Source organism: Arachis stenosperma, chromosome 8 (genome assembly GCF_014773155.1).
Source record: "Arachis stenosperma cultivar V10309 chromosome 8, arast.V10309.gnm1.PFL2, whole genome shotgun sequence".
NCBI lineage: Eukaryota > Viridiplantae > Streptophyta > Magnoliopsida > Fabales > Fabaceae > Arachis > Arachis stenosperma.
In genome coordinates this window covers 49,449,663-49,472,902 of record NC_080384.1, presented here as the reverse complement: position 1 = coordinate 49,472,902, position 23,240 = coordinate 49,449,663, and the positions used below count along the sequence as shown (strand labels likewise).

General features: G+C 32.9%; 3 protein-coding genes across 3 annotated transcripts; 2 read left to right on the top strand and 1 right to left on the bottom strand.

Moving 5' to 3' along the window:
- The first annotated feature begins 3,379 nt into the window (after window positions 1–3,379).
- On the top strand, window positions 3,380–8,132 carry LOC130944309 (protein PHOX1-like). Its single transcript, XM_057872579.1, has 3 exons — window positions 3,380–5,634; window positions 5,744–5,980; window positions 7,747–8,132. Exons 1-2 carry the CDS (start codon window positions 3,528–3,530, stop codon window positions 5,884–5,886), a joined length of 2,250 nt encoding a protein of 749 aa, XP_057728562.1. The 5' UTR covers window positions 3,380–3,527; the 3' UTR covers window positions 5,887–5,980; window positions 7,747–8,132.
- A 3,231-nt stretch (window positions 8,133–11,363) lies between these two features.
- On the top strand, window positions 11,364–14,778 carry LOC130943764 (uncharacterized). The gene is made up of 8 exons (XM_057871777.1): window positions 11,364–11,582; window positions 11,775–11,859; window positions 11,990–12,058; window positions 12,474–12,586; window positions 13,214–13,325; window positions 13,397–13,540; window positions 13,974–14,148; window positions 14,382–14,778. The coding sequence occupies exons 1-8, from the start codon at window positions 11,531–11,533 to the stop codon at window positions 14,520–14,522; spliced, it is 891 nt and encodes a 296-aa protein (XP_057727760.1). The 5' UTR covers window positions 11,364–11,530; the 3' UTR covers window positions 14,523–14,778.
- A 4,522-nt stretch (window positions 14,779–19,300) lies between these two features.
- LOC130946132 (oligopeptide transporter 4-like) lies at window positions 19,301–22,735 on the bottom strand. The gene is made up of 3 exons (XM_057874813.1): window positions 22,119–22,735; window positions 19,995–20,997; window positions 19,301–19,915 (listed from the first exon to the last, which is right to left on the bottom strand). The coding sequence occupies exons 1-3, from the start codon at window positions 22,733–22,735 to the stop codon at window positions 19,301–19,303; spliced, it is 2,235 nt and encodes a 744-aa protein (XP_057730796.1).
- Between the last annotated feature and the right edge of the window lie 505 nt (window positions 22,736–23,240).

The window sequence follows — 23,240 nt, the reverse complement described above, 5'->3', positions numbered from 1 at the left end:
ACCGAAATCATACCTTGGCAAATTCTTAATATGAACCAAATGAGCTTTCAACCAAAATCCAATCACCAATATAGCTCCAATAAGCACCAACAAGCTCCAAACTCACAATAATCAAGCTATATACATATAAATCACCACAAAATCAACCTAGGGTTCAACATAAATCAAAAGTTCACAAGAGATCAAAGGCTCTTACATTTTCCAACAGATTTGGATGGCAAAACCCAAAGTCAAGTAAGGATTAGAGTGAACTTAAACATAAAGAATCACAAAAACTCACTTACTCAAAATCTTAGGTACCCGAAATTTTGGAGAGAAGAACTAGGGAAATTTTGAGCTTACCTCTAGAGTTTCTTGGATGGATTTTGTAGAGCTCTTCACAAGGAACGCGTAGCCGCTGACAACACGCAAATCAGAGCTCTAGAACTCAAGATATGAGCTTGAGAAGATTGAGGTAATTAGGGTTCAACCTCTTCTTCTCTCCCTCTTTCAATTTCTGAAGTGTGTGTGTTTATGAGGCTAGGGTTCATTAAATGAACCTTTATATATGTTGGACTTGGGTCCAACTTGGGCCCGATTCAACCTCTTAGCGTTTTCAGCCTGTTTGGCCCAACTTCGGGTCAAACCTTTAAAATTAGCGCCCGGTTTTTCATTTCTACAGTTTTTCTAAGGTTTTTGATTGTCTCTATTTTTTCTCGCGCAGTACCGGACAGACTTGAACCGGTTCAACTGTTGGTTTGCTATTTTTTACGGTTTTTCGCAGAAAATACATTTTCTGACTTGAAAAGACCCATTGAGTAAAAAAATGATGTTTAAAACCTCAAATTCTCATTCTAATTTTTCGGAATCAAATTTGGGTCACATAACCACTTAATTAACCGGTTCGATTAATTGCGGTTCTTACACATGTGCTCCCATAGATTGGCACATTACAGAGGGATGATGTCAGAGGTAGGTTATCTTAGACAAAGTTAGAATGTCCATAACTACCATCACTTACACATCGATCTCTGTAAAATGTTTCATCACTTGTTGAGTCATGATTTTTTTGTGGACGTCAAATATTAGATGCACACGATCATTATCATCAAGCTAGAAAATCTAAAAACATAATACTCTGTTACTCATAGGTGCCAACAACTTATATCCAATTCTACCAAATTCTTTTGTCTCTTGTGCATTCATGCTCGTCAATATTAAACTTTTTAACTCACTCAAAAAATCAAATGACAAATGTGCAAAAAAAAAAAGATCCTCACGCTCAAATTACAATCCATTCCTCAAGGTTTCTAATGTGAGAATTAGAAATATATATACACTCACAAAAACTAACTCACTAGCAAATACTTTTTATATAGTTAAAATTTTTTATTATTTTATCTCATTTACATTAAAAATAAAATAATCTTTTTTCTTTTTCTATTTATAGTGAGTCCGAGATAACTACATGCGTATTTAATTTATAATATAAATGAAATATGAATATTTATAAAAGATTTTAAATATCTCATTTGTATTTAAGTTAAGTGTAAAAATTTCGTGTCTAAAGAATAAATAAAATAAGTAATAGAACATAAATTCATAAATAACACTATTTAAGTTATTTATTTTAAAAAAAATCCAAGTTACCATGAGTTTGTACTTTGTAGTGTTAAAAGTTTGAACTTCTCCATAGCAACATTCAGGTGGATGTTACAATACTTCTTTAATGTTTGGAGTTTTAAAACTCCATATATTTTTAACAAAAAAACACTATTAAAATTTAAAATTTAATTTACTTTGCATTGATTTAGATTAACATTTAATGCATACTGATGAAATCAATAAACAATTAATACTTTTTTTTGAAAAATTACAAATATATTAATTACAACTTATAAAATATATTTTTAATAAATGATAATTATAATTATTATAAGAAATTTAATATGCTTATTAGTATATAGTTATTTAATTAGTTAATAAAATCTAATTAATTAATAATTTATATTTATTTATTTTAATTATTTATTTAAAATGATAATTATTTCATAAAGTTTAGTAATATATTATCTTCTTTTGTTCATTGAAAATAATGAATTTGTTCACCGACAAATTTATTCCTATTTCTGTACAATTTGAATCGTATTCGTATATTTATTTTTTTTATTAATCTAATTTATTCACATATTTGAATTTAAATTTTTAAAATTTTTTATTTAAAATTTAGATAGATATAATTTAAATTAATAATTTAATTTAATAAAAATAAACGTATTCGTATTATTTTTATTATCTTAAGCAAAAAATATCTCTAACTATATTTTCTAGGTAAGATTTATTAATCTTTCAGATATTATGTACTTATATACACTCTAATATTATTAATTTGAAAGATTACATATATCTATCTTTTTTATGAGATATTTAAAAACCATGTTTAACCGCTTTAAAAAAATAATACGAAATATTTATTTAAAATAGATGATATATTATTTATAATTTTTAAATAAATATATTCGTATTAATTTAAAATAATATGAATGTTTGTTTAAATAAAAAATTTAAATAAGAGTATTATATCTTTTTAATTCTTTTAAATTTTTATTTTTATCATAATTTTATAATAATTAATATCAATTTAAAAATGAAATAAATTTAAATTAAAACAAAAAATTTAACCCAAATAGAATTTAATGTTAATTCTTTTCTCTTTCCTTAATAATTAAATGATAATTCTTCTCTCTCTTCTTAATTAAGGAGTACTAAAACTCCAAATACGTTAACTTTTGTTTAACTCTTTAAGAAGAGTTTTAATACTCCAAATCTTCTAGGAGTATTGAATCAGGTACCGTCCAACATTCAACCAAATTACAATCAGATTTAGGTATAAGCACTTAAGAACACAAACTACTCTCTTTATTATTTTCTTTTGACGTGATTTTTACTCTGAACTTATATCCATCATATCAAATAAAAACACGGATTTTACTTAAAAAGAAAATCTAATTTATGATGCTCAAATTTCGTTACTCTAATTCCACGGTTAGTTAGACAAGTAAAAATTGGTAAAAAATTTTCATAAAAAGTAAATTTGTTATTGATGATAATAATGTGGTATGTTTATTGTTTAATTCTGTTTTTTTTTTAGGTTACGATTTATTTTACTCCACTTGTTGTGTTAAGTTTTGATGTTAAAAAAACAAAAAAGATTGATATGTAATGCTGTACGACTCTACCCTCAAACTATAAATTTACCTAACTTTTCAGGCGCGTTGGCGGTTGCAGTGAAACAGAAACTGTTGGTGCCAGCGTTGACTTGGGACCATGGGTACCCTAGCCCAAAAGCTACCCGAACAAAAACATGACCCGTTTCTTTTCTTTTCTTTACCTTTCCTTCTTCATAAGCAACTTACATTCATTTCCCATTCTCTCTCTCTCTTTCTCTCTCTCTATCTCTGTGTCGTCAATACTCTTCTCAATCTCTTCAACTTCAACAATAACCATTCATTTCACTAATTATTGTTATTATTATTATATTATCACCGATGGGGAAGCCGACAGGGAAGAAGCATCAGCATCAGAATCAGCAGAATCCTCCCTCGGCGACTTCACGGGCCGCCGGTCCAACTTCCAAGCCCACGCCGAAGCCCAAACCTGCCGCCTTCGACGAAGACACAGCGATGTTCATAACCATGTCTCAGGAGCTTCGTGAAGAAGGCAACCGCCTCTTCCAAAAGCAGGACCACGAGGGAGCCATGTTAAAGTACGAAAAAGCCCTCAATCTTCTCCCACGCAACCACATCGACGTCGCAAACCTCCGCACCAGCATGGCCCGATGCTACACGCGCCTCGGCCTCGGCGAGTATCCACGCGCCATCCACCAGTGTAACCTCGCTCTTCAGGTCTCACCTAAGTACACTAGGGCTCTGTTGAAGCGTGCCAAGTGCTATCAGGCTTTGAATCGGTTGGACTTGGCGTTGAGGGATGTTCGGGCTGTGTTGGGCCTCGAGCCCAATAACCTTGCCGCCTTGGAGTTCATGGAGGGATTGAGGAAGGTCATGGAAGAGAAAGGGTTGGTTCTTGAGGAAGAACAGGAGGTAGATTTTGGTTCTGGTGCTGGTGCCAAAGAGACGCCTGCTACGTGTTTGAAGAAAGTTCCGAGAGAGAAATCACAGAAGAAGAAGAAGGGGAAGAGGGTTGATGATGAGGATAAGGCCGTTGCGGATAAGGATAAGGAGGTTGTTGTTGAGGAGAGTGCGGATGGTGATGCCGTGCAGGACAAGGAAGTGGTTAGCAGGATGGTTGAGGTTGAGGAAGAGAAGGTTGTGAAAGAGGAGAAGCTGGTTGAGGAAGAAAAGGTTGTGAAAGAGGAGAAGCTTATGGAGGGAGAAAAGGGCGTCGCAAGGACGGTGAAGTTGGTGTTTGGAGAGGATATTAGATGGGCACAGCTTCCTGCCAATTGTAGTGTGAGGTTGGTGAGGGATATAGTTAGGGATCGGTTTCCGGGTTTGAAGGGTGTTCTTGTGAAGTATAGGGATGAGGAGGGTGATTTGGTTACGATTACTACCACTGATGAGCTGAGGTTAGCTGAATCTGCTGTTCATGAGAATGGCTCAATTCGGTTTTATATTAGTGAGGTTGATTTGGACCAAGAGCCATGTTATGATCGAGTAACCAATGAGGGTGACACCCAAGAAGACGGTAGTAAAAGGAATCTGGGCGATAGTGTTCAGAATGGGGGTGTGGGACAAGATACGGTTTTGGAAAATAATAATAACAAGATGACTGCTATGGAGGAATGGATTTTGCAGTTTGCACGGCTGTTCAAGAATCATGTTGGGTTTGATTCAGACTCTTATCTAGATTTTCATGAGCTGGCAATGAGTCTCTATGCAGAGGCAATGGAGGATACAGTAACAGGCGATGATGCTCAAGAATTATTTGAGATTGCTGCAGACAAATTTCAAGAGATGTCAGCGTTAGCAATGTTTAATTGGGGGAATGTTCACATGTCCAAGGCAAGGAACAGGGCTTTCTTTGCAGAGGATGGGTCAAGAGAACCTTCTTTCGAGCATGTTAAAGCTGCATACGAGTGGGCCCTAAATGAGTACAAGAAAGCTGAGATGAGGTATGAGGAGGCCTTGAAGATCAAACCGGATTTTTTTGAAGGATATCTTGCTCTTGGACATCAGCAGTTTGAGCAAGCAAGGCTATGCTGGTGTTATGCGTTGGCATGCAAAGTGAATTTAGAAGCTGGTCCTTCCGAGGAGGTTCTTCAGCTCTACAACAAGGCAGAGGACAGCATGGAGAAAGGGATCTTGATGTGGGAGGAGATTGAGGAGCAGCGTTTAAATGGACTATCCAAATCCGATAAATATAGAGCGCAATTAGAGAAAATGGGCATGGATAGGCTTCTCAAGGATATCTCGTCGGATGAAGCTTCAAAGAAGGCAACAAAGATGAAGTCACAAATATATCTTTATTGGGGTACCCTATTGTATGAACGTTCTGTTGTGGAATATAAGCTAGGCCTACCAACATGGGAGGAATGTTTGGAGGTTGCAGTTGAAAAGTTTGAGCTAGCTGGAGCTTCAGCAACGGATGTAGCTGTCATTATAAAGAATCACTGCTCTCATGAAACAGCACTTGAAGGTATGGGCTGGAAAAATATGATATGTTTTGTGTATTTCTTGGATTTTTATTAACATTTCATATATTTCTTGATAATAGAGAACTAACAAACCAATTAACATAACTGCAGGGTTCAAAATTGATGAGATAGTACAGGCATGGAATGAAATGTATGATGCTCAAGGCTGGCTGTTTCGTGCTCCATCATTTCGACTTGAAGCATTGTTTCGTCGGCGCATTCCTAAACTACATTACATCTTGGAGCAACTTTAAGTTTTCTTCTTCAGTTTTCTATTCTTTAGAGGCATCATTAGTGCTTCCATTATCTTCATAATTGTGAAGGCTGCTTCATCACATTCTAAGACAGGTAAGCAAGATTATACTAGTACTAACTCTTTAGTCTACTCCGAAATCTTTACTCACCCTGACACAATTACGAAGTTGAAATCATTGTGTTCTTTGAGTACTACTAGGATTTTATTTTAGAGTATTTATACCTTTGGTCAAGCGAGATCTGTGTGAGCAATCTCTGCACACATAATACATGACACTATAACATCTGTTTGATCTATGTCACCAATTCCACTTAGTGGGGTAAGGTTTTGTTTTTTATTGTTATAACAGTGGTAGAAAACACCTCAGTGGAAGTCTTTTTTATCTATACAAATTTTGATATATGCCAAGCTGCCTTTCATTATTAGCAACAAACGTAAAGGATGCCAATGTCGACAACTGGGAGTAATAGATAAAGATAGCTGCTTGATTATATCTTTACGAGTGTGATGCTAGTGTATTTATTAGGAATGTACTGCTGTACGATATTAGTAATGGTCTACATAAATATAGTCTTTTTTTTCTGGAAAAAGGAAGGGGGGGGGGGGGGGGGAGGGAAGAGAAAGTTTTGATATAGAGTGGTCAGGTTGCTAAGATATGATATGCATTTAATTGCGGGAAAAAAGTATATGCTAAGTTTCACTTTTTGTCAGATTTCTAGGGAGACGATTAGAACTGCATCTTGTATTAGATAGTTTTGTGTAAACATTAAGATGAGAGACTTGTGGGGGTCGAATAGTTTGTCCTATAATATTCTGGTAGATGGTCATTGAATGACATTGCCAAAAGAGTTTTTTGGGTTACAATGAAGAGTGAAGATTGTTTGTTCTATAATAGAAATTAAAAGAAAAACATCATGTGCAATGCACCCTCCGCTTAAAAATTTAGTTACAATCTTTGCTATTCACCCAACTTCACTCTTCACTAAAGAAATTCCCAATTTTTTTATGGTGCTACATTTTCACAAGATGGAACGACGCTGTATGAAAGAAAGAACATCATTCACATTCAGAAAGAGTACACATTAGAGAGAGAATATCAAACCACAAACCCTAAAACTAGTAGAAGGCAGTGACTTGTGTTGATTGGCATTTGATAAGGACCGTGCTAAAACTTATAGCCTAATACCAGTGTATATTTGCTATTTTGCTTTTTGTATTTTCACACGGTTTTGGAATTGATCAAGTCTGAGGATTTGAGTTAGTGTATTTGATTGATTTCATGATTTATGAAGGCCAATTGGCACTGACTTTTTTCTGGATAAAATGGTGTCAGAAGGTTGCTAATGTTGGGGTGGTAGGCTTGGAATTGAAACTTATTGAATGTTGAGTAAATCTTCAAATACCCGTTGAAAGAGATGTGGGTGCTTCAAAGATTTGCTATATCAGTTTGGTCCTTCATAATGTGAAATAACTAACAAAATAAACATCATAACTAAAGGATCAAATTGGAATCAAAACGTATAGAGGCGACTGAATTGGTGTTCATTTTTAAATATTGGGCATACACGTTAATGTTCAAAACCCGAGAGTACTAGTTTGATTTCTCTGCGTCCCTGTATCTTTGAAAGATTAATTTGAATGTTTATTTGTGATTCGGCTATTTGTTAAATTGTGCATACTCTCTATGCAATCGCCACCAGATTGAAATAAGTGGCCATCGTAGCCTTCGATAACAAGTTTTGTAGTCTCTTGTTTATTTCATTTGAAATTTTTGAATAATTTTTAATTACTTTCAGAGTATCTTTATCAGTGTTGATATCTGTGGTTAAACCGAACGAATTTCTTGACTTTTTTGCAGGGATATTTTTTTCTCTCCATACTGCTTTGATTTAGCTGATTGATGGTACTATTTTTTCTGATGCCAGTTTTGCAAAGGTTGGGGTTTTATGCCAGAAAGGCTGGTCATATTTATTTTCTGTTAGGAGTGATTTGATGTGAGGTTCTCATTCTTTTGTGTTGTAACAATTATATGTGATGATTCCATATGTTGTTTAATGATAGTGAGCAATTTGATTTGTTCAGTTTGCACCCTCTTTTTTTAGGAGGGAGGAACAAAAACAGAGGAAAAAAAGTGAGAATTGTAAGTCTTCTAGTTAAATTAGTTGAGTGAATGTTGTCAAATTATTGTTTATAAGTGTAACATTTCATGGATACTATATAGCAGATTGCATTATTCATCATTCATATATGTTATCAGTTAGCGTTTTATATCATCAATCATTAATAAAGTGATAGAAGAACAATTGTAATTAATAATCTATTAATAAAATGACAGAAGAACAAATTTAATTAATTTATAATATTTAAAAGATCAATTTAATTAAAAAAAAATTTTAAAGACAAATTTAGAGAATGACTAATTTTTTAGAAATTAATTAATTATTAATCTATCTATGTATTTAGTTAATAATTTAGGTGGTTCATGTTGAATTTGTGTTTTTTTTTCTAATAACAATTTGACGTGTAAAATATTATATGGATTCTACCTATATTCAAATTAATCGACCCAATCCCCCAAATCAATTTACTCTAGTTACATTTATTCAAGTAAAATTCATTAAATTGGTCAAATTAGTGGAATTGACAAAGAAACTCATACCGAAGGATACCTGCGACGGAGAAGCTAAGGGAATTTCGAAAAATTTTCATAAGGATGGAGTTCGTGACGAATTTAAAAAATTTTATTAATTGAGACAAAAATATATAAAGTAAATTTTAGATATAGATATATTTTTTTTGTTTTTTTATAGTATTTTACTGGTCAATAATTAACTCATCGTAGATTTAAATTCTATTTAAAAGTTTATCGCGAGATAATAAGTTGTTATATACACGAGACGAAATTTGAACTTAAAGTGAATAACTAAACTAATCACTCGATTATCTCAAATTTGTTTAAATATATTTAAACTTTAAATTAGAACTATCTATATGTATTGAAAAAACTAAAACTACATATACAAACGTCTGTACACACTTATTATAATATTTAAATGTTAAAAAGATAACTTCATATACATTATAGTATTTAAAATAATGAAAAGATCATTTATAACGATTTTTTCTTTATTTTTGATATGATTAATATTCTTTTATATATTTTTTAAAAATTATTTAATTATTTATTATTTTCTATTTAATTGTGAAATTTACTTATTATAGTATTTATGGTATAAATAAATTTTTTGACTAAGTAATAATTACTATATTCAAAATCATTTTAATAAAAAATATTAATATATTTAATATATTTTTATTTTAAATAAATTTTTAAAAAATTACTAATAATTTAAATTGTATTTAATTAAAAAAATTAATTTTTAATTTAATTATTAACTAATTAACTAGTATCATGGAGTTAATTATTACTATTTTTATAAGTTGATTTATTTATTTATTTTTAATTTTTATACTAAATCAAATTTAATAAAATAATTATTATTGTAGGTTAAATTTAACAAAATATTCTTTAATATAAAACACACAAAAAAGTTTTATATTTTATGTTGGGAGAAAACATAATATTAATAAAGAGACAAATATATACATCAATATAAAATTATTAATATTTTTTTCAAAATCTTTATAAAGGTAAATGCTCCCTCTTCTTTATGCTTGGATCTGTCCCGGATGAAGTTCCGTTGTGCGAATAAATGGAGATAGGGCGGTGAAAATTTATATACAGATATTTTATGTGCACGTTGATTATATTAAATTTATATTTAGATATTGTTTTAATTTGATATATTCAATTGAATTATATTAAATTTTATTATAGTTGTATTAATTTTTTTATTTTTTAATTTTAATATTTATGGATATCGATGAATATTCTGCCTCTATTACGAAAAAAAAATCGTGACGAAAATATAACGAAAGACATTAATAAAACGGAAATAGACTCCATAAAAATTATTATCATCCCACCAGATTAGTCTAAACCTCTTCTAAATTATGGGTTTTATAGGTATTTGTTAGCTAAACGAGAATAGTTCAGATTTATTTAAATGAGTTTATCTAAGAAGTTCTCATTTTAAATGAACCTTTTAAAATTTAAAAATTGTTTTATGTTTAGATCAAACTTACTTATGTTTGAATTAAAAGACTTTTGAAGATCTTGTTTATTTTATATAAAATATTCTTTTAAAAATACTGATGTTTTAAAAGATCTTATTTTACTTTTGAAGATATTGTTTATCTTATAAAAAATATTTTTTTAAAGATAACAGTAATAATTTTAAAACATATCCTTTTTTAAAATTTATGTTTGAATTAAAAGATCTTATTTTATTTTTGAAGATCTTGTTTATCTTATAAAACAGATTCTTTTAAAAATAACAGCAATAATTTTAAAGAAATTGTTTTAATTTGTTTTGTTGTGATTCTAAAAGATCTTTATTATATTCAGTTAAATTTGTTTTATTAAATAGGCTCATAAGTCAAATTAAATCATATATCATAAATTTATTTATTAGTAGTATATTAAAATAGAATTTAAAATAATCTTAAATAAATTAATTTCATATCATAAGTCGTATCATATATTTATTTATTATAAATTAATTTTAAATTTAATATTAATTTACATATGATTTAATATATTCCTAAGTAATATATATAATGTTTTAAATTTATACTGTATAATATAATTAATTTAGTGCTCTGCGAGTTTTAATATAATTCACGTGTAAAAAGAGATGATTATACTATTTGTATATTAAAATTAGCTATTAAAATTAGTCATCAGTATAGCACACATATTAAAATATAAATATATATTCAAAATAAATTAAATTATATATATTTATATATAAATATATTGGTGATTAATTTTAGAAATATCCATAGATCGGATCTGATATGCATATCCGCGATATTTATTTGTATCTAATTAAAAAATCGCAGATATAGATTTGATCCACATACTAATAGGATTTGATTACAGATGTTGTGTAAATACCTAGTATCCGATCTGCATATTTACGTATTTACAAAAATAAATAAATAAATAAATATTTTTTGTATTTTATTTCAACTAATCATCATATATGTATTATTCTAATTTATTATTTAAATAAAAAAATATTTTTTGTGACTAATAAAAGTATGTTTAATATTATTTTAAGAATAAACATATTTAAAAGAATAAAAAATAATTTTTATTGATGTTTTTTAATAAAAATAAAAATTTAAAAATATCTTTGTATTTTTTAGATTGAATTAAATCGAATTCAAATTTAAAAACTGTGGATATAAAATCTAATCTAATCCAATAATTTTAATACAGATCAAATTAAAATTTTAGCTATGTTTAATTTAATTTGATTTATTTTCACACCTAATTAATTTTAGTGATTAATTTTGATAATCCTATATATTTTTAATAGGGAAGGATTAAAAGAGAGTAAAAGAAGAACATCATAGCCTCGGATATTATTAAAAAAAGAGTTTCAAACACAGTTTGTGAGGAAGGCAAAGTAGAATCAAAGACGAAGTGGTAAAGTGGTGTTAGTGTAACACTAACACTAACGAACGATTGTTGTGTTCTACTCTTATTAGGGTTTCATCATCACCCATCATTCATGGAGAAGGCACGGAGAGCTTCGCATGCTGGTTCTTGGTACACCGACAATCGTAAGTCTTTTCTCTTACTCTCAATTCCCGATCCTTTTTTTTTTCTTTTCTATTAATAAGAAAGTAGTAACACTCAACTTCTACATGATCATAAAGTTTATTTCCTTTTATTCTTTCAAAATAGAACTTTTGATTTAATTTCCCAAAATATGTCCTGTTTTTGACTTAAATATGAATATTATATATTTTCAGCTACGCAGCTGTCAGATGAACTCGAAGGATGGCTCAAATCATGTGGTCTCACCAAGTCCCCTAATGTGCGAGGAGTAATAGCACCGTGAGTTGAATCAATTTAAGCCTTTTTTATTTGTTAATTCTGTTTTTTATTTTTATTTTTCTTTGTGATTTGTGATGATTTTGATGAAATTGTGCTAATTGTGGTGTTTATTGGAATGCTTTTGTGTTAGGCATGCAGGTTATTCATATTCTGGACGAGCTGCTGCATATGCATTTGGAAACATTGATCCAACTACCATGTCTGTTTATCTTTTTATCCTCTTTCTGAAATAAACTTAATAGGAAAGCTCAAACTTAAACTGAACTCATAAACATGATTTGGGGACTTAAAATATCTATACTTGTTATGAGACTTTAACTTGTTTGGACGCTATTTTCAAAAAAGATCTTAAAAAAAAAGATGGAAATTGTAGCTTTTTCAAAAAAGATGTTTTTTTATTTTTCTAGTGTTTTTACTTTTACTATTAGAAATTTTCCAAACACACTAAAAAAAAAGAAAAAAAGATATTTTTTCATTGAAAAAGCTCTTTTTTCTTTTTATCGATTTACCTGTAAAGTTTGGTAACCTTGGTTTTTTGCCCTTATATTTCAATTAGTATTTATTGTAAAATCCCATTCTTAATCATAAATATGTATGCTTATTTTTTGTTTCAGTACAAGGGTGTTCCTTCTTGGGCCTTCTCATCACTATTACACTCCTAAATGTGCTCTGTCAACTGCAACAGTCTACAAGACACCCATAGGGGATCTACCTATTGATTTAGAAGGTATGAATATGGTAATATGTATACTTAGCTGATGTTAAGAGTCTCATATTGTGTTGAGATAAGACTTTTATAGCTTTGATAAGTTCCTGGACAATTTTCTCCATACAAGCTAATTTTGGAGGTTGAGTTAAACATACTCAATCATAAGATAGTATTAGAGTTATTCTTTCCACATGAGCTAGCATTAGAGTCTTCCTACATTTTATTTTGAGTCATCCAAAGATGTCAAATTCCAAAAATTTCACTTTCCATATTTGTGGTCCTAGGCATGTGCTAAGGCCTCTATATGTGTCGGATAACACTATTTGTGAGCTATTTTTTGAGGTTGAGTTAGGCATATTGAATTCTAAGAATTAGTGATCCTTGCCATTATACTATGAGATTAGGCTTTCCTTTGTAGAATATTGATCACGATGAGAAACAGTAATCTATGTTGGAAACAGAAATAATGATTGGCATTGTGGCATAAGTAGTTTCAAATTGTATTTATCTTTTGAGTGGTGAAGATACTTGGATAATTGGAACTTTAGTTGTAAAGCTAAATTTATTAAAACTTTCACTTTGATATTGGCTTCACATTCCATTACATGTTGTTGCCCCATATTTAATTCTGTGTTGTTTTACCAGTAAATGAGGAGCTTAAGGCTACGGGGAGATTTGAACTGATGGATATGCGTGTTGATGAAGCCGAACATAGCATGGAAATGCACTTGCCATATCTTGCTAAAGTATTTGAGGGGTAATTTTGCAATTATAGTGATTTTAGTTTCATATTCTGAAACAGAGACTAAGTTTGAAATATTGTTGCAGGCGACCTGTAAAAATTGTTCCTATTTTGGTTGGAGCTCTTAGCGCTGAAAATGAAGCTGTATATGGACAGTTACTTTCCAAATATGTGGATGATCCGAATAATTTTTTCTCAGTGTCATCAGATTTTTGTCACTGGGGATCCCGGTATGTAATTTTATACTGGTACACTTTCTGAATGCTTTTACAAATCCGTTCTGTTTAAACATGGGACAACAGGGAGTAAATATTTGAAGTCGGGTTCATTGATCATGTATAGGCTAGTCACCTCTGATATAATTTCTTTGAAACTTTCTGCCAAGACATGCTTCAATGTTTCTGTTTTTTTGTTTCTCATCTTGTGTATACTCGGACTCATTACTTCATCACCATAGGTTGAAGAGTGGCCAACACTTAAAATGAGAGCCATACTTCATCGATGATTTTGAGTGATGAGTCCCAAGTGACTACACTTTCATCGAGTCATCCTATCACAACTCTATTGATGTACGCCTCATGTTTCTTGCTATATTGGAGCCAGTGTTGCTCATTCTTTATTCCTATAATGTTGGGGGTGCTGACTGCTTTTATTTTGTGTCAGATTCAATTTCATGCACTACGACAAGAAGCATGGGCCTATATACAAATCTATTGAAGCCTTAGACAAGATGGGCATGGATATCATAGAAACAGGAGATCCAGATGCATTCAAAAAATACCTATTGGAGTTTGATAATACAATTTGTGGACGTCATCCAATCAGTGTTTTTCTCCATGTAAGTGCCTTAGATAATTTCAGTTTATCTTAATGGATGTCCTCGTTAAATTTGAGTCTCACTCCAAACAAAAGAACAACGAAATTGTTTCATCACTGTTTTCTATGATCTTGAGCTCCCTAGTGATCTGTATATGGTCTTTGTGATCCCTTACATGTTATGGCTTATCACATTAAAGGAGTTTTTTCTGTTCAAAGCCTTTGCTATATCTCATCATTGTGCTATTGTATCAGATGCTGAGGAACTGCTCCACGAGTATAACGATAAAATTTCTTCGCTACGAGCAGTCAAGTCAGTGCAAAAGTACAAGGGATAGCAGTGTCAGTTATGCATCTGCGGCAGCAACAAAGGTTAATGGTTCAAGCTCCGAATGAAAAAAGCCACTTTACCTTCTCCTTTGATGTTGGGTTATTTATCAATGTTATTTTTCTCTAAATTGACTATTTACACGTTATTTAATATGCAAACATGATATTAGGCAACTTGTTTATATGGCTGGCTGTTTCTGTATACATAATTGCCTTAATGGCATTTGGGGTCATTATTATCGTCATCATAATCATCATCAACACGTGGATTATTAGCCTGTCATGATTATTTTTCCAATGATGATTGTTATTTAGTTACAAATCTTAATAATAATTTGTTACGTCTTCTAATGCCAATGAATAATAACTGATGGAAAGTGTGTATTTTCAATGGGAAAGGATACACTCTTTGGCAATGGAAATTGGTGATTTAGAAAGATTTGGTATGATACTGAATAAATTTATCATCTTAAGCTACCATATATTGTAAATGGAGTTTTTATGAGCTGCACTCTGAATTGGATTGCTTATGATCCGAGCAGTATTAAGGGGATGATTATTGTGAGTGGTTTGCTCTTTCCTTCGACTTGGAAACAGAGTTGTTTGGTCGATTGAGTCTCAATTACTGGCATTCTTGTATATCTCAGGAGATCATCTTTTGGCACAAGATGCATCCAAGGCTATTTATTTATTTATCTATAATTTACAATAAAACAATTGGAGAAAAGGGCAAATAGATCCTTTATTTTTTGCTTTGCGGACATTTTTGTTCCTAACCATTTGAAAATACTTTTAAATTCTTGACCTTCACAAAATTTGGATGGATGAGTCTCTTCGTCCAAATGCCTCCGTCAGATTCAACGGAAAAGTCTGACGTAGCTTTCGTTCTAATGATCTAGCGTGACGGATTGACACGTGGACTGATGACTGAAAGGGTACTTTTGAAAATTGGACAAATAAGTCTCTGAACTTAAAAACTACGTCGTTTTGCGTTTAACCCTTAAATTGATTACGTTTCTTTGTGGAATGGATCCGGGTGCGATGATGAACGAGGGGCTCGTTTGGGATGATGAACGAGGGGCTCGTTTGGGAATGGAGGAGGCAATACGGTGCTGTTTAGCTTGGCGGAGATTTGGTAGCTTGGCGGAGAGCTGGCCATCAATGCTGCTGGAGGCGGCGCCTTGGGGCTCAGGAAGCCGAAGTTTGGCTTGGGACAGTTTGGGGATTTCATTGCCGGTCCCAACCAGGAATCTGGACCGCTTGCTTCAGAATAGAAGGTGGCCAGCGGTGGCGGTGTTAATAGGAAGAGGCGTGAATCAGAGGAGGAATCCTCTAAGGGTGTTTCCACCAGCAATGTTACACCTAGGGGTGGAAAAAGGTCAGGCGGCCTGCTAGAGGCCTGCAGCTTAACCTGTATTTGGCCTGATCTGTCCTGGCATGTTATAAAATAAGCACAGGTCCAGCTTTTTTTAAAAGCCTTAATACGTTAATAGGACAGGCCCAGGCTCACTAATTAGCCTTATTAGCTTGTCAGGCCTGTTAAAATATAATTAAATATATAAATAATTATTTATTACTAATAAAATTATGAGATATTTAAATTTATTATATTTTATTATAAATATTTTTGTATATTTTAAATACTTTAAAAGTTTAAATTTTTTTATAAATATTAACTATATGACATATTACATATAAATATTTTTATTTTTGTAAAAAAAATTATTAGGCCTTTTAACAGGTTTCAGGCCAGGCCAGGCTGAATAACAGGTCAGGTCTAATACTTTATAAAGAGCTTATAACAGGTTGCAGGTTAGGCTCAGGCCAATTAACTGTATAACAGGTCAGGCCTGTTAAGAACAAAGCCTGGTCTAGCTTTCCACCCCTAGTTCAACTTGCACCTAATGCCGTAGTAATTTTCATTATTGCCTCTGTTTATCCAATTACTACAACTAATTTACTGTGTCTCAAATTAATAAGAGAGAATTAAATAAAAGAGTCATGTTCAATGCTAGTATTTTTTTTGGGTTAATACTCAAATTCGTCCCCGAAAGATTACGCGATCTTCATTTTCGTTCCCGAATGATTTTTTTAATCAAATTAGTCCCTAAAAGTTAAAAAATAAGTCAAATTAGTCCTTCTGTCAGATGAGCGATGACGTGGTATGTTAAGTGCCACGTGGCATGATGATGTGGCACGCCACGTGGCAGGTCAACGCCACAGTCAACGACACGTGGCAGGTCAGCGATACGTGGCACGCCACGTGGCAGGTCAGTGCCACGTGGCATGTCAGTGACACGTGGCATATCCGTGACATGCCACGTGTCACTTGACATGTACAAAAGATTTTTATAGTCAAAATAGTCCTTGAAAGTTCAAATGTAAGTCATTTTCATCCCTCAAATTTTAAAAATTAGTCAAACTAGTCCTTATATATATTTTTTATTTTTTTCATAATATTAAATTTGAAATATTTTTTGATACTACTAATTTTAGTAGAAATGTAATTAACAAACAAAACATTAGTAATTGTATATTTTCTTCTTAAAAATTTTTTTCAATAAAATTATCTCTCTCCTTTAATTCTTCTCAAAATCTCTCTTATTCTTTTCTTTCATTCTAAAATATTTTTTACATTTTTCTAAATCATATGTTCACATTCGAAATCCAGAAAATTCCTTTTTGAAGAGTTGCTAAATTTCTCAAATATTCTAAAACAAAACCTTTTTCCTTAAAGAAGATGTCTGAAAAGTTTTTCCTAGACCGCAACCATGAAAGTAGTTACCTATGCGGTATAAATGATCCTCCCGTTCTAAGCATAGGTTCATTAAGTCTATGCTGAACCGATCAGATATTTTATATAGAACTAGGACTCAATGTACCAACCACGGCCTCAAGCCCATCCAATTCAAGCATATAATTTTGTTTAGGTTAATAAATACATACATTTCAATTTTGAGTATATATATATATATATATATATATATATATATATATATATATATATATATATTCCAGCAAAATGTATGTAAGAAAAATGTTTTAGAATAGAAAAGAATAAGAGAGATTTTGAGAAGAACTAAAGGAGAGAGATACTTTTATTGAAAAAAATTTTAAGAAGAAAAGATACAATTACTAATGTTTTGTTTGTCAATTACATTTCTATTAAAATTAGTAGTATCAAAAAATATTTCAAATTTAATATTATGAAAAAAAATAAAAAAATTATATAAGGACTAGTTTGACTAATTTTTAAAATTTGAAGGATGAAAATGATTTATATCTGGACTTTCAAGGACTATTTTGACTATAAAAATCTTTTGTACATGTCAAGTGACACGTGGCATGTCACGGGTATGCCACGTGTCACTGACCTGCCACGTGACGTGCCACGTATCGCTGACCTGCCACGTGGCGTTGACCTGCCACGTGGCATGCCACGTCATCATGCCACGTGGCACTTAACGTACCACGTCATCGCCCATCTGACAGAAGGACTAATTTGACTTATTTTTTAACTTTTAGGGACTAATTTGATTAAAAAAATCATTCGGGGACGAAAATGAAGATCGCGTAATCTTTCGGGGACGAATTTGAGTATTAACCCATTTTTTTTTCTTTGTTTCAGTTAAAATAATGAAAATAAATTTGCATCTAATGATAATCATAGTTCATGTTATACTTTCTGATTGCATCTAGTTGCAATTTGTTTACGTAGTTTGAATTAAGTATAGTGAAAGTATTGTAAATTGAATTCATGTGTGAGTGTCTGTTTGAATTAAGTATAGTGAAAGTATTGTAAATTGAATTCATGTGTGAATGTCTGTGTGGCTTGGGCAGAATGATGGGGATGGAAAACGGCTTAAAGGAGGAGGAGGAGCGTCTGGGAGCAGGAATGAAAGCCGTGACGCGAAGGTTTAGGGATTAGGGCTCTTTACCATTAGCCTCCACAAAGAAACGCAATCAATTTAAGGATTAGGACCAAATGCAAAACGCGTAGTTTTTAGGTTCAAGGACTTGTTTGTCCAATTTTCTAAAATACTCTTCCAGTCATCAGTCTATGTGTCAACTCATCACGCTAGGTCATCAGAACGGGAGCCATGTCAGACTTTTTCGTTGAGTCTGACGGAGGTATTTGGACGGAGGGACTCATCCGTCTAAGTTTTATAAAGGTTAGAAATTTAAAAATATTTTCAAATGGTTAGGAATGAAAATGTGCGTAGAACAAAAAGCCAGGAACCTATTTGTTCTTTTCTCAAAGAACTGGTTTATCGTATGCTTGACGTGCATTATCCGAAGATTTTTAATATTTCCCATGAAAGCTTGGTCTCCCCGTCGCATTATTGTGGTCTTAAACTAATTAATCAAGTCCGAAAACAATTGCTCAGAGAATAATATGTGCTGTGATTGTGTGAGTTCTTTTAGTGAAGGATTAACAAGTCTGTTACATGCTATATTTTAAAAATTATTCTTATTCCATATTTTTTATTTGTCCTTAATAAAACTTGAAGCGTTGTTCAAAGATTCCTGATGATGACGAGTTTGAGAATAATACTTAGCTTCTGCTATTGTTTCCTCCGCCCCCTCATATGTTGCCAATTTCCAGCTTTCTAACCATTAACATTAGGCCACCATTTATTTAATATATACATTTTTAGTTGTGTCCACAATAATATTAGAGCCGCACAATATAACAAGATCAGAGTTAAACATAATCCATAATTTAATTTCGTTAGAAAGACAGACAAAAACACAATAGAAACTATACAAAACTTAAATGCAAACTAAAAACCAGGTCCTAATGGAAACTTGAATTTGAAATGAACTAACAGAGGGGGTGAAAATTAAAAGACAGGGCAACCATCAACGACTATGCCCTTAGCAGTGGGACAAGTTGCCAAGTCACAGTGCTCCCCACCATTTCCCCACCAATCCAATTTCCTATTCTCCATGTTGAGAGCAAAGTAAAGCAGCACAGTCATAAAGGCAACCCCGGCATCAAGCGCTGCTGATAGAACATAGTTGTACCTCTGCCACCACTTCTTCCTGTAACGGAACACAAACAAGTTGAACACCGTTCCAACCAAAACCCATGCATTGTAGTTGACTGGCGTGGCCGGTGGCATCATCCCCGTTGCCCCAAGGAGAACTGGGAGGTTGATCAAGGGAATCCATGACTGCTTGGGGAATGCCTTATGCAATAACCAAACTATGATGGGTCCAATTGCACCTCCAAGGAAGAACCAATTCATTGCAAAGTATTCTGCTTTGGAACCGAATATCTTCTTAGGTCCAACTAGACCCCAAATAACTGATGCATCAAAGAAAACCTTGTCACTGGGACATGTCCAGGGACTGTCTTTGGGAAGTAGATCCTTGTGACATATGTTCTCAACAGAAGTTAGCAACCACCATGCCACACCAATGTTGATGGTTCCAGCAAGAACTGTTCCAATGAACTGTACAGAGTTTTCACAAGTCAATGAATTAAGCGCATTAAAATACAACAAAAAAGAAAAGAAATAATGACATACATACCTGAACTAAGAACATTGATCTCGGAGGGATTTTCATGTAGTGTCCAAGCTTGAAATCACTAAGGAAAGAGACTGCTTGAGACATGCTTATGTAACCGTATGTTTTGAAGCACACATTTGCTATTGGTCTTCCGGGGTAAATGAGTCCAAAGATATACTCAGTAATGATATTCAACCCGGGTGTCTGGTTTGTGGTGGCAGTAATGATGCTGATTGGGAGAGTAAAAGCAAAGGCTAAGGCACAGGCAAACACAAGTCCCCACCATGGCATCTGAACCTGTTCTTTCCCTAAGATGCATAGTAAGAGAGAAGCCACAAGCGTTACAAACAGCATCACATAAAACCACCAAGATGGTATGTCTTTGTATTTCTTCATCAGTTTCGTGTGGATATCTTCTTTGCCCTTGCTCGAAGCACGATACCGCTCCATAATCTCCGTTCCGTAGAAGCAAATGACATGGGTAAGGGTGGCAGCAATAGTGGCAAATCCAAAACCGTAAGTAAGAGAAAAGAAGACGCTAAGATGAATTGGACCCGTCTTGAGATACTTTGCAACATCCAATTCAAATTTGTTATTTACAATGGAGCGTATATCGTATTCTTGGCCCTGTGCTGTGAACAAGGAGGAGGAGAAAATGGGGAACTTATTTGCACCATAGACGTTGAAGCCCCAATAAGCAATAGGGATGACGGCATAGACGATTAATGCATAGCCCACAAAGACGTTGACAATGGCGAAGAATGGTGAAACGAGAGGGCTGAACAAGAAGGAGGCAACGGCGGACCAATCGAGAGTGAGGGCTCCCAAGCCCAAACCGTTCATGCCTGAGCCTATCTGTTGAGCTGTGACTGACTTGGAGAACACCCAGCAGAGCCATGAGATGCTTGTGAGGGTCTGGAACAAGTATCCAGGGACCGCGGCCCATAAGAAGCTGCAGAGTAGAGCAATGAAGAAGAACTTTGCCCTTGAAGTTCTGCCTCCATCTTCTTTCTCATGCAGAGCTCTGCGTTAGTTTAATCATGTGTTAGTATCTGATACACCGAAAGCACATCACATGCATCGGGCAAACTCCTATTATTGCATTCAAAGAAATTCAAGTCCAGCCAAATTTCACAGGATCTTAATAACTAAGATTCTGTTAGATTAAAATTTAGTTAAAATTATTCAATGACTTTCAGTATCAATTTTCACTATTTTAATAATATCGTAATATATGATTAAATTCTTTTTATAATGTTAAGTGTATAGAAATTAAATTTATCTATAAAATAAATTCAATTACTTGTTCCCCAAAGAAAAAAAATTAGAAGAAATGATATACTAACTCATAGTTTGAGTACTTTTTTATGTACACACTCATTCATATAAAAAAATGTGTACTTTTATGAATTATTAGATGATTATCCAAATATATCATCCTAAAATATCTTTTTTTCTTCAAACAAATATAGCATATGTTTATATATATATATATGTGACTATTATTATTATCTAAAAAAGAAAATTTATAATATAGAAATACTATACACATAAAATTTTTTGTTAGCCAAATCTAACTAAGTCGTTGAATAATAAGATTTAGGTGAGTGAGTGAAAGTAAAAAAAAAAATTATTTTTTAATATTAGATCAAATTAGTTAGTGAAAAAAATTTAACTAATCATTCAATCATATTCATTCTGGTGATAAATATTAAAGATAATTATATTTGATGAATTTATTTTCTAGAGCAATGCTAGGGGGCCAGCAATTTTTGTGATTGTTAGCCATCAACTAGCCATCAATGATGATTTGATGGTGTGAGATTGGTGTGAGATTTCATCCAATGGCTCACCTTCCTCTGCTGGTTACATGCTGGCCAAAATTCAATAAAAAGCCCCTAGACTTTTCCTATTTTCTATAATATAGAAACAGATATTTTTATTTCAATTAATTTAATTAATTTATTTATATTTTATAATATTATGAGTTGAAACCAATTTTATTTCATTAAAAACCAGTCAAAGTTAACAGGTACCACTACCAGTGAACAGTAGAGGAGTTTAGGGTTTTGAGAGTGGATTGGAAAAGAAAGTAAAATCCATTAATGCTAGCTAAGAGAAACTGTGAATGAAAGAGATAGGTACCGGAAAAGAGAGACTTGGACAAGGTTGCCGGGCCACCACATATGAGCTGGCTCCACCACGTACTTCCTCAGCAACCCTGCCCACCCGTATCCTAACACCTGAGTAGTGATGATCAGCAGCCATGCAACCAAGAACGAGATCGACCTTCCGTAGAACGCCTTGATGATGTTCACGATCCCCACCGCATACGGCGACCCCGACCCGAAGGCGGTGCCGGCGTTCGCAAATATAGTAATCAGCACGTGCTCCTTCATGTTGAAAGGTCCCGGATTCAACGAGAATTTCTTTGACCCTATCCCGAACTTCGTGGTGGGGAGGACTCTGGCCATGAATCGCCCTATCGGCAGTGTGGCCACCTGCACCGTGATCTGCGTAATGACGAGAGGCTCCGCCCTGTAGGCGAAGAACTGGTTCAGGAAGGAGAGGAGGCAGCACGAGATAAGCCCCAAGAACCACATTCGGAAGGTCCAAACGGGCTGGGTTGGGTCGTCCACGTTGGATACAGTGAGTCTCACTTCCTCAATTGGAGAAACTTCTTCTTCATCTTGTTTGAGTTCCTCGTTTGATTTCGCCATCTCTGGGTCTGCGTTGACGTTTTTCATGGTCTCCGCAGCCATAATGTGCGTTCACTCCTTCTGATTTGAACTGCCCTGAAGGAGTGTATACTACAGATAAGATGTATACTCAGTCAGTTACATATATTTATTGGAACAATCCCGAAAGATGAGCGATGCGAATAATGTTCTACTAAGTAGGATTATATTTACTTAATTCAAAATTTGAATTTTAAAATTAAAATTAAAAATTTATTTGATTTTGATCTCACTGAGATAAAAACAGTTCAATCAAATTGCTATGATTCTTTTACTAACAAAAGAAAAGATAACTCATAACTGGCCACTTAAATGTTTTACCTATTTGGATCTATCATAATTATCTATTATCTATATATAGTTATATACCATTCAATTATGTTATATGTATATAAATAATTAATTATATATTAAAATATAAAATATATATTAAAAATAAATTAAATAATAATTTTTTTGTGTATATAATATTTTTTGTATAATTAATATTATTCTCACAACAACCATGTTTGGATTAAACTATTTCTAA